General features: G+C 38.6%; 1 protein-coding gene across 1 annotated transcript in view; it reads right to left on the minus strand.

The window, feature by feature from the left end:
• DENND1B (DENN domain containing 1B) overlaps nucleotides 1–12821 on the minus strand; it is a gene marked incomplete at its 5' end in the record, with an annotated part of 131915 nt that overhangs the window by 34935 nt on the left and 84159 nt on the right. Inside the window, 3 exons of the mRNA XM_023534765.1 lie at nucleotides 1188–1256; nucleotides 2014–2054; nucleotides 7199–7289. Of these exons, the coding sequence (XP_023390533.1) occupies nucleotides 1188–1256; nucleotides 2014–2054; nucleotides 7199–7289 (201 nt within the window). The remainder of the gene's footprint in view (nucleotides 1–1187; nucleotides 1257–2013; nucleotides 2055–7198; nucleotides 7290–12821) is intronic.

Genomic DNA, 12821 nt, shown 5'->3' on the forward strand with positions numbered 1-12821 from the left:
AGACATTTATACACCTTGCTATGTGATCACCCTGATAAGTCTAGTACCATCTGACACCATACATAGTTACTACAATACTGTTGATCACACTCCCTATGCTGTACTTTACATCCCCATGGCTGTTCTGTAACTGGCAATTTGTACTTCTTAATCCTTCACCTTTTCTACCCAGCTCCCCTTCCCTCTCCCGTCTGGCGACCAGCAGTTTGTCCTCTATATCTATGAGTCCGTTTCTGTGTATTTTTGAATCCACTCTGTAGATTAGCTTCTCTATAAAATGTCATCTTTGAAACAGATGTTTTAGAACAGAAATGGTGGCTACACATATACCAAATCGAAAGTCAAGAAAATAAGTTCTAACTGTATCACCATATATTATTCTTTTATTAATTTAATCACATCGGTTCCTTTAAAAGAAAGCCTTTGAAGGCAGATTCTCATACAATCGAAACTACCGCCCTGGATATTTTCCAGAAATATAGAATATATATAACCTATTGAATTTAAAGAACTTTTTTGAATACCAACCCATCAGCTCCTCCCTCAAGAAGCTTCTGGCCTAATATTAGAGATAAAGATGCCCCAAGATGGACCAGGACACAGGAGGAGCCAGGTCTCGAGGGTCTTTGTTATCACAGGAAAGAGATTTCATCTTGTGAATTATTTATTTATTGCTGTTGCTATTGTTGTTGTTACTGTTGTTCTGCTATAAGCCATGGAGAATCGATGAAGAATTTTAAATACGGAGAGTCAAAGCATCTTTGTGGAAGGACAACAGGTCATAGTTTTCTGGGGTTTTTGTTTTGTTTTGTTTTGTTTTTTAAATAAACAATAAGTATACAGTAAGAGCCTCAAGTATACAGTAAGAATTTCAGATATGGTGTCAGATGAAAGAAACAAATCTTAAAAAATGGCACTTCCTCATGGACTATTTCGATCTGAGCGCACAATGTGGCTAGTAGATTTGAAATAAAATGAGGGACCGTCTTTAGATCATAGAAATAAAATATCCTCTCTATAAAATGATATCATTTTAATATTTGAATTTCCTTTGGTCAATATTGACTCTAAATTTTAAAAATCTTTTTTAAAAGGAAAATAAAAAATACTCGAGACTTACATGTCTAACAACTGGGAAAATGTAAAATTTTATCAGTAGAAGTTTCAAACATCAAAAGACAACTTACGAACTTATATGCTGTCCGTACTGCGGGAGATGCTTTGGTGACTGCGGAGTTGAACAGTGCGCCTCCTTTCTGCAAACGAAAAACAGAAACTTATTTCCAAAATTTGGGGGCCCGATTTTCCTGAAAACAAAGCATCGGTAATAGAATAGAAAAAGAGCTTTACGCGCAAGTTAAACAAAGACCTACGAAAATTATTTCACGTTCAGTGTTTTCGGGCTTTTATATACCACAGTAATATCACACAAAATGTCCACATTCTACTCTGTTTTTGTTTAGGTCGGTGTAATCACCATTTAAAAAGCATTTCATCTTTGCAGTTTAGGCAGACTTGGGCAATATGACCAGTAATAGGTATATATATATATATATATATATATATATATATATATATATATATATATATATATATATATATATATAAAGCTTAATGAAAAAGGAATACATTTAATTGTTAATTAACTATTTAATGTTGGGCAATAAAGTCTCAATTTGTGGAAGAGAGTTTGATATTTAAAAAATCATATTACCAAAACGCATTATCAGAAATGATAAAAATACCCATCCAATCCTACTATTCCACCTAATTCCTTGTTCTGGAATGTAACACAAGGTGACAGTGAAACCTTGCTTTTCAAAACAAGCCATTTATCTCCAGACAAAGGCTTTCCATTTTAAAATTATATTTATGACTATCGAGAAACTACGAGCATAAAAATTTTTAAATGGAAGGAAATATACGAACATTTCAAATATCGCCAATAAACATACTTTCACCAAACACAGTTCATCTAGAATGAAAGAAGAAACGTCGAAGCGTTATCATTACCTTGACTGTGTGCACCCACTGTTGATATGACCTCGGGTTCCCTGGAATATATAAAAATAAGATGTCAGGCATATTTGATGACAAAGCCATAAAGCTACATTCCTCAAGAACTAGCACTTCCAAGATTTTAGTAAGCAAATTTTATTTATCTGCAATGTAAAAGAATTAATAAATAGCTCTAATTCTTAGGGACACGGTAATTACCATTTTTAAAAATACACACTCTCTCTTTGCTCACATGTGAAGCTAATATGTTAAAGTAGTCCATCACCTTTTGTTTGAATATTATCTTCAGAAAATATAACCTCTCTTGTGCAAGCCAAAATTCCCATGTCTCTTAATCTAATTTTTCAGCGTTTTCTGTCTATGTTGTTTTGTAAAAGTTTCGCCTCTTTTGTGCAATTTCTAAATGATATTTTGAGTAAATAGGAAAATAAAAAACCAGAATGGAATTTAGAAATGCAAAGAACCCTGAGGACAAAAAAAAAAAAAAAAGATTATTCTACGGTTGTTAAAATGACCATTGATAGCCACTTTTATTTCAGTGCAATTGAACTGCAGTTGTAGTTTGAAAATTTTCTCTAGCTGCGAATCCAAACTGGAAAGATGCCCAGGGAAACGTGAAGCGAATGCAGCTTTCAGTCTACAGAGCGTCGTGGTTATTAGAAAGCGCGGATGTTGGCAAAACCAGCTCTCATGAAACTAATAACCGTACATTCATCTCCCCACACGGTAATTTTGTCAATCAGATTATATCAGAAGGTGACAAATAAAAATAGAGCCATGCAACTAATCTAAGCTTATGTTTTCCATCAACTGACTTTGCTTAGAGTTGATCTACCTTCTTGGTGGGTTAAAATGCTTCAAAAACAAAGTCCCGACAGCTACTCAGAGACTGTTTGGTACCAAGAATCGCTAAAACAGATCATCTCCTCCTCCTTTTCCGTTTATTGGGATATGACATATAAGATCACATTCAGCTCATACTCAACTCTTTACAGCTCACAAAATATTTTTACCTACGTTACACTGACTTGTACTTTTTCTGCTTTAAAAAATGGCAAAGCAGGCATTGTCACGGGTAGCACAGTCTGGCGAGAAGGAAGTGGCTTTGGTGTCCAGGGGATCAGAGTTCAGGCCCCATCATATGCTGTGAGCGGTGTGATTTGGGACTCGGACCTCAATCTGGCCGGTACAGTCCCTGTCACATCATGGACACACTGTAAGTGATGGTTATTATTATAAATAACCTGCCGAAGGAAGACACTGAGTTTCTGAAGTGACCCCTTATTTGCCCAAGTTCATAAAGATAGCAAATCTCGGTATTTTAATTCTTGGTTCATTCTTGGTCCTTCCACTCTGAAATTCTACCTCTTCAGACTGCTGAATAAATGTGATGAACCTTAAGTGATATACAGAGTTCTTCCGTATAATTGCAAAGTAACAGGAAAAGGGGCTGCTCAACGCCCAAACCTCGAGAAGAAACAGTTGAGTCAGATAATCACCACTAGCAATCTGGAGCTTTGCAGTGCAGGATCAACCAGGAAGCCCCTAAATAAACTGCTTAAGAAGGACAGGAAACACGTGGTACCCTTTAGGTAGACTCCTGTCAAAAAATGATTAAAGGGTACCTGTCTCTTTAAGTTTAGTGCTTTTAAGATTGAAGGTTTTCATTTCTACAACATTTATGAGACAAGCGCATTATTCTTTGAAAACATTTTTTTTTAAAGGCTCTTTTTCTTCTTAAAAATGAATCTGAATGCCAAAAAAGAAAAAGAAAAAATCCCTGAGTCCTTCTATTAAACTACCGGATTATGGGAATAATAAGCATTATTGGGGAAATTCTTCATATTGTCTTGTTAATCAGACAAACGATTTTCTCATGCTCCAGGACAAAATATCTTTCTCTCATCTGTCCAAAGACTGCTAAAACGTATTTGTTTAAATTCCAGTAATTTGTAGTTACCTATCCAAAAAAGTAGATTATTCTAAATTGTTCGGTGAGGCCAGAAGAATATCACTGAAACTGACGATTACCTACCACCGCTTCCGATTCCTTTGCTACCTTAAGTCAGTAAAAAAAAAAAGAATTAAGTAAATATAAAACCGATGAGATTATATCAAAAAACTAATGAAGAAACAGACGCTGTTCCTGGAGAGCGAGCACACACGTCCAGAACACCAATCTGAAAATGCTTCTCCTTTTCAAAGTTTAGATACTAGGAAGCAGATTTAAATAAAAAATTTTAGGGAAAAAAAAAAAATTGGTCTTCACTACTCGACGTTGCTTAGCTGCATTTTTGTAGACCTGTGTTTGTGTTCACCTAATGTGAATTACACGTCCTGTGTGTGACGGTCCAGCACGGTCCATTCTGAATCAGAGCCACTATAATCCTAAAGGCCACCAGAGTCCCCTTCATTTTATTATCACCGTGTGTATTAGCAACAAATACAGTAGGAATCAAGTTGCCGGGACAACGTTATCGAAAGGGGCGATGGTGGATGCTTTTCCGAAATTTCCTAATTATTTTTGCTTAGAGGAACGTACTTTTTCTTTCATTTTAGCGAATGCCGATTTCTCCTACAGTGATCTTTCTGAGGCCTTTGTGTGTGGAAAATAATCTTCAACAGACACTCAAAAGAGACAGGAGTTTTACTTTTATCCAATCAGAGTAGAGCAGCTCGAGCACTGCAAATGTGTCCTGAAAGTCTTCTGATTAAGAAGACCCCGTACCCTAAGAAAGCCAGGTGTCATGGTTATGGAAGCGAGAGCTTCGAGGCCAAGCAGAGCCGTACGTTAAGTCCAGAGGTTAGCTGTGTGACCTTGAGTGAAATACTGACGTAACTGCCCTCGTGAAAATGAGGTGAACCAAGTCTCTCTCGGGGTGCTGTGAGGATTAAATGAGATGGTGTTTGTAGAGCTCTCATGAGAGCTTCTACCACACCGATCGATATTCAGTAAGTGTGAAGAGTTATTAGAATTATCGCTGTAACTATGAAAGAAACGACAAAGTTCTTTTAACGGGTTACTGCTCAGAAGAACAAACGGTTCGACATGTTCTTTCTTGCAAATGCGGTCTGGGTGACAAATGTTAGGGGCTGGCCTCTAGGAGCTATTTTGAAACCGTATATATACATCCTCACTTACAAGATCGTTATTAACTTTTATTAGGTTATTCTTCCTTTTGTTTCAAATCATAATGAATTTTGCTTTATTTCCTTCTACAAATGATCTCTACATATCTCTAGGATACTAACCTAAAATAGAATAATTAAAAAATGATACCTGACGGCCAGGCATGATACATTTTTTAATGTACCTTCTTGCTAAACCTACGAAAATTAATACTGGCTGAATTCTGCTTTCCTTTAGGGTCATGACTGCCTTCCCCCCATTAAGATAAGAATTCAAAACCTTTTTCATTTTGAGGAAAAACAACGGAAGTGGTTGGTGTTAAGTTGTCCTGAAAGGCAGCAGTCTGTAAGTCAGATGCCAACCGGTGATCAACATTCTTTTTTTTTTCAGACAATAAGACCTAGAGGGGAAATTTTTAGTGACCCTACCCCACCTCCCACCAGAAAAGCCGCCTACCTTCTACTCTGCTACAGAGGAATCTGGACCAATAGTTAATTAATCTTAACCAACGGTTAAGACTGTGGAGTTTAACTATACGAAAGGATCATAGTTCTCCTCCATTACTGTCACGAGATGTCATCTTCAATTCCGCAGAAGATACTAACCCCACAGGTCATAAAGATAATGAGACAGCAGTTATGTAAATACCAAGTAGATGCCTCAAGCAATTTGTCTATGAGCTGACAATATTTTGCTTGTCTGAGTTAAAAAGCAAAAAAGCCTTATTTTCACACAAAAGTTCCATTGAAACTAAAATTTAAAATTTTTACCCATGAGCTGAGGAAAGCAAGGAGCTGAAAGACCCCACACTCAGCCTACTCGCTGAGTCGAGTCGACCAAGTTTTTCTCCAAGCCGAGGGCTTCCAACGAAACGCTGCACTCACCTCAGACGACGTCCACCTCAGCTCATTTGTACCTCGTTTAACGAATGAATTGCCTCAATGTCTTATATTTTTATGGTGTAAAATAAATCTTAGTTAGGAATAAAATTAAATTTGGGGAGCTCTGAAGATGAGCACTTAGTAGTAGCTGTCTTTACACGTTTTATTTCTCAGTTCTAGCAACTGTTTATTCACACGGAGTAAAGAATTTTTTTTCCAAATTAAACCTACAGGTAGGTGGAAAAAAATACTACCGTACCAAGTAAAAATGAACACACCAGGGATTTGTGTTTGTTTAGTTCACCCCTTAATCTAGAACAGTGCCTTGTATATAATATATACTCAGCAAATACCAGGTGAATGAATGAATGAATGAATGAATGAATGAATAGGACAATTCAAAGACTCTAACAAAATCCTCTGCCAGAGTCAGGACTATATTCTGATGTGCAAAATATCGGTCGATATGTCACTAATTGCCTAGATAATTATAACATTGTATGAATATTTACATTTGAAACAATGGAATTGTTTAATTATATTAAAGTTAATTATATTAAATAAAAATGGGGTACTGCCTGATGGATGCTTCACACATATGAAATAATATGATTCCTTCCATTATTTTAAGAGGGTGCCTTTCACAATGACAGATGTAAGACCATCTTTTCCTAAGGCTGCACTGGCCCACAGAGCAAAAAAGAAAAAGTGAAGACCGCTAGAATAAACACATTTTCTTAAAAACACGGAAGCAGTCGTGGCCTTCGAACCTTTCTTTTTGGATTATGTTACAATCTACTATTCCAACTATAATTTCGGTTTTGGTAGCAGCCATCACGAGTTGTTTTCTAGCAGAGAATATTAATCCGAACGAGAGGCAGGAAGATAGAAACTAATCGCATTTCTGTGATATTTATGTCCAGTAATAACAGTAAGAAGGCATCCAAGCGAACAACGACCAGCTCAGGAGACCCCCTAACGCCCTGGACGACCGATATCAGGCAACGTAAGTTAATGCCATAGCTCTCAGAAGGTGAAAAAATGTATCTAAGACATTGCACGTTTAGGAGAAAGAAGCTGTTTATGGAGCAGCTTACAGCAGACGCAGGTGCAGAGATCAAGTTAATGGGCATTCAGAAAACAGAAGGTCACACTGGAATTGGTTTACCTCCAGAAAAGCCGCCGGAAGTGATCTCTTCTTCGAAGACATCAGAGAAGCCCCTTCCTGCGTTCAGCTTTGCCAGTCGGCCATCGATGAACTGAAATCAGAACGCGTCGGATATGTTCATTTTCATGGGATTACATTTTTACTGATAGCCAAGATACTCATGTGACTATAAGTTGCACACAAATGTGTCCACACATACACGTGACAAGAAAATTCTCAGTCGGCGGAAACAGCAGGTGCTCAGTACCCAGCTGCTGACCGGTTACGTCCTAAATGTTCACAGCACAGACTCTTAACTTCCTTGAGAAACGTGAAATGCAGTAGTGGACCCAGGACAGCTTGCTCCGTGCCCGGCCTTGCGCCCAGGGGCTGTGACCTCCCCCACCGGGCCCGTGTCGCCAGCGTCTGCCTCCTGGTGTCGCTGCACACCTTAAATTAAATGCACTTAGCGCAGTCTCTGCCGCGGCAAGCACCCGGGAAGTGTTGGACTCTACTACTAGCGAGGTTGACTTTGTCCTCACGCAAACAAACAAACAAGCAAACAAACAAACAACACACCCCTCATCTAAACTATTACATCCAGAAGGATGCGAGGGCACCAGGTCATTCTAAGCATTTCAGGAGGAGCTAAGTGCGGCTCCCTGGCTCCTGCAGGAGCACCGGCCTACGGACCAGCGCCGCGGTGACGGGCCACGTGTGGGCCACGTGTGGTCGCGGCCACCGGGGCTGGTGTCAGGTTTCTCGTGACACTATTTTTCAGCTTTCTGAAAGAAGAGGCTGGAGTGGGAAACGGCCGCTGTCGAAGGTGCCCGCAGACCCCTCCCAAAACGCCGAGCCCCTGGAGCGTGTCCCCATCTTCTGCTCCACCTGTCCCGCTCCGTTCCCACACACACGGCACAGCAGAATCCTGAGCTGCAGGCACCGCATTTGGAAAACTATCCCTTGGTGACTGTCTTGTGACCAAGCCCAGGTAGAGACCAGTGAGCTATTTTATTTTGTTGATCTGCAGTCTCTCTCGGATTATGAAAAACATCCCGAGTGTCCCGAGGTGTCCCCGTCACGAGAAAGGGACGCATCTTTAAGGCTCCCTTCACGAGGGGCAGCGGGCGACACAGGAAAGATTTAAAACCTGTGTGGAGGGCGGACTCGAAGATTCGGGGGTTAGCACAAGATGTTCATTTCCATCCCGGGATTAATGAATCCTGGTCACAAATTTTTCCACCCTGTAGATTTAAAATTTAGCTGAAATAAAATAAAGTCGCCTGACTTTTGAAAAATTCTCACTCTGCCCTGGTTCTCTAAATGGTTAGTGGACAAACCAGTTGAGAGGAACCTTACGGGACGGGACCCCACAGGCAGCAACGTACAATAGTTAATAGCAGTAACTTACATCAGTTGTACGACCTGGAAACAGAAAGCGCTTACGGACCAAAATTAAGAAAGAATGGCGAATGAATCGACATTCCTGTTCAAAATGTGGTTTAACCGCCTTTTCATTATCACGGAATGGTTCTGACCCAAAAATGTGGTAAGACAAGTTTAAACAGACATAGCCTAAAAGGATATAATTGCGGCTTTTTTTTTTTTTTTTTTAAGAGTATGAGCTGCTCTCATAAAAATTACAACTCTCTGAGGGCAGGGAGTGTAGATTACCCATTTTTGTATCCTCGTTATGCTTGGCATGCACAAGTTTCCAACAGGACAAATGAAAATGAGCATGGAGTCTGCAGTGGGACAGGCCTGCATCACGACTCTGCCACTTAGTGTGGTGATCTCGGGCGACCTGCCATCTCTGGGATTCTGTTTTCTGTCCGTAAAATGGGAATAATGATAAACACCTGATGGGGTTTTGTGAGAGTTAATTAAAATAATAGGAAGTGCCTATATAGTAGGCACAGATTAAATGTTAAATAATAAGTCCATTTTTTCCCCATTATCATCAGCTTTTCTATTAATTTCTGAGCTCCCTGAAGGAAGGATGCTGCCTTTCTCACGTATGCATCTTCGATCCCTAGAAAAATGTCTGCAGTGAGTGAATGTTTGCTGAAAGACCGCATATACTGAAACTATGCTAAAGGTCACATACTTTACATGGTTTTAGAGTTAAATAATTATAACGTATAGATTTATTCATTTCATTTTTAGATAAAAAGTAGTAACATAATGTTGGCATCTTATGTAATACATGGCTAATTTCTGAGTAAAGCAGTTTAAAATACTTGCAAAATTTGACTTGCAGACATTTTCAACACGGCATTGTAAATCAAACTAAAGTGATCGAATTTGATGGACTAAGTATCATTCTGAAAATATATTGAAGTGAAGCGGAATGATAAATTTAAAGTAATATATTACTGACAACTAGAACAAACGAAGACATCCTTTTAAAGGACTTAATTTGCTTTAAAAGATTAAGACTACAGGACTTTTTAAAAGGTTTTCAATTTTGTGTTTACTGGAAATAATCCATCTATTTTAGCTTGAGTGGAGCAGTTCAAGTCTAAAAAGAGATAAATCCCCAAACTATTTACTGATTGTGCATTTTCAAGGATGAGTAGCTGCTTTGTCATCAAACTAGTGATTTGAGCCAATAGAAATTAATCACTTGGTTAAATGCCACGTGTTATCACTGCTTTTGCAAACAACTCCGTCAGCGACAGCCAGACACTTATCGGCGTGCATACTTAATGGCGATGTTGGCTCTTAAAATAAAAGATGGATTTCATGAACACACACGTATTCTATATATACACACGTAAATACAGACACTCAGAAAGGAGCTGAGAAGTAGAATTAATGGCGAGGAATGCTAAAGGCAACAGTTTTCTCAACTCCTTTTTCTATTTTTGACTCAATAACAGCTTTTTCTTCTCAAATAGATTTGGTTCATGGTCACGTATCACTCTAATAACTCTGGAGCATTCCATAGTAAGTAACACCAAACGTTCTTAGCTACCGTTGCATAGAAATCGTTTTGAACGAAAAAAATATTATCTGTCGGAAAAGCTATGACTTTATAATGTCTTGTGACTTGTTGCTTGATTAATAGCCGCCCACATCATTTAGTAAATGTGTATCTTTAGGTAACCGGAAGACCTAAGTTTTGAAAGAATTAGTTCAGTGTTGTAACTAATGACAAGTAACACGGTTAATAACGATCGAAGTGCTACAGAAAGAACTTAAAATTAGGTTGAAAGTAGATTTTTAAAAGAAATGAAAAGCGCTTTAAGATGATGCTTTTTATATAAATCTTAATATTTTGCTTTTTATTCCCAAAGTGAAAATTAAAACTTGGAACTAAACATGCAAAAATCTCAAAAAAATTCATAGATGCAGTTCCATAGTATGGATTCCATAATTCTATTACAAATTATAGATAAAATTGATTTAAATAAGAAGAGATATAATTCTCATGATCAATAATATTATTTCCTCTAAATCATCAATAATTGCAAGAACTGGATCTTGTTCATCCTTCTGACATGACCCTAAAATGGTGTGTCAGGTTACAACAGAAACTTTTTTAAGTGACAAAACTTCCTGCTTACTCTCTTTGATACTGATGTCACTAGGTTTTTCAAAGGTTTTTACTTGCAAATAACCATTTTAATAGGAAGTTGAGTCCATTTAAAGAAATTACCTGTTATTTTAAATGTACTTCAGTCAGCAAAATTATTGGATGAACATGAATGTTCACTACTCAATCTCTAAAATACAATTAAATAGAAAACGAATATTTTAAACATGCAATAAAATATAAAGAATATACTTGATGGCAACCTTCTTTACAAAAAACATAAAGAATCTGTTCTGATTGGCTTCACAGATTAACTTGAATATACAGCCAGTAGATCAATTGGAATCTATTTTTCCTCTAAGAGATGAAAACCGTATGCTTTTCACAGTTTCCCAGCTCTGGTTCTTCACGTCGGTGCATCTGGCATTCAATCTAAAAACCCCAAACAAGTTGTGCTATGAATCAGCGTTCCAGCCCCTTCAGTGGTCTAGACATATGTTACATAAATATTTAATGGCGACCAGTCTACCAAAACTCTGAGGAGGATGCTAATTAAATTTCAAGATTCTCACGTCATTTTAAAAGAAAGAGTCAATTCTTTTAAAAACCTCCAAAGAGACCATTCTGGGGGTCGGTGGTGTGAATGAGGGAGGAGGAAGACGGAGCGTTATTTTTCGTGCCAACACGACAATCTCGTTACAACAAACACATCTGCACATCCCAATTTTTTTTACCAGCCTGGAGGAAAAATTACCATATTGCATATGTTTGTTTTCTATAAGAAAACCCTTCTTGGGCACAAAGATAACGAATCTAACAAAATTAAAGTCTTGAGAGCTAGAGAAAAATACGTTTTCAAATGAATCAGAAACCTTCAGTAACTTAAAGAAAAAATTTGAATACAGTAAAAAATTACTTTAAAAATATTATTAATTTCTTACGGATCTTTAAAATTTCCTTTCTACATAACGCTGTGGGCTAAAAAAAAATGAGTCTGATTTAAATACGTCATCTTACAAATGCTCAGTAAACCTCGGCAGGTCAGTGAAAACTACACTAAATCGTTATAATAAATCATCAGATATTTATGGACATCTGCTAAAAGTGAGGTGTTCCGTTAGCAGCTATGTATAAACACAAACTGCTATCACAAGAGGGGATAAGGTAGGTCAGCTTAACGCTTAAGTTAAGAGACTTAAGTATGTGAAGGAATAGAAATAAATTCTTTTCATTCCATTTCAAAGGTTAAATAATCGTATGACTGGTAAGTGTACTAAATGAGACTAGGGCAGAATTACAAACAGGAAAACACTTTGAAGAGTATAAGACGCCCATTCGGTACGATTTATTATTAGAACTAATAATTCCGAACAGTATTAACGGGAAGACAACGGTGCCTTCCAAGATGTACCAACGGACAGATCCTAAGTAATCTGCTCCAGAATTTAGTCTGTTGAACTTCATGACCAACAGACCGAAGAATTCATTAATCCAATTATTCAGCCAATATTTAGTTGAATGTCTACTACATGCCGGGGACTTTTTGCGATGAATGAAATACAAAAATCAAAAACAAAAGAACGAAGAAAAATCCAAGCTCTTGTGATGCTTAAACATCCAGTGGGGGAGGGGAGAATAATAGCTCGAAATGAGAAATGCAATAAATTATTTAGGATGTGGGAAGGTGACGAGCGTTGGAAAATAAAACAGAATTGCGTAAGGGAGGTTGGGGAGTGCGGGCGAGGACCCTTCCGCTGTAATCGGTGTGGTCGGGGTACAGATCACGACGAAGGTGACGGTTGACCTAAGACTTGAGAGCAGTGAGGAGGGAAGCCAGGGTTTCGGGGAGAAGGGACCCCCCCCCGGCACAGTGCATAACGCAGCGAGGCCGGAGCGGGCATGGACTCGGCAGGCCCGCACGGCGCGCCAGGTGTCCGGGGACAAGGCGACCAGCCGCGACGACGGTTCTCATTTTTCCTTCGCCATCTTCAGTCTCCAACGTGCTCCGGACGGTGCCAGACAGTTCCGTTTCCCCCAGTCTGTTCTCCCATCTATTTCCTGTGTTCTCCCTCCCTACACGTCCGCCCGCCTCCCCCATCCTCTCTC

Source organism: Pteropus vampyrus, unplaced genomic scaffold (assembly GCF_000151845.1).
Source record: "Pteropus vampyrus isolate Shadow unplaced genomic scaffold, Pvam_2.0 Scaffold131, whole genome shotgun sequence".
Taxonomy (NCBI): Eukaryota; Metazoa; Chordata; class Mammalia; order Chiroptera; family Pteropodidae; genus Pteropus; species Pteropus vampyrus.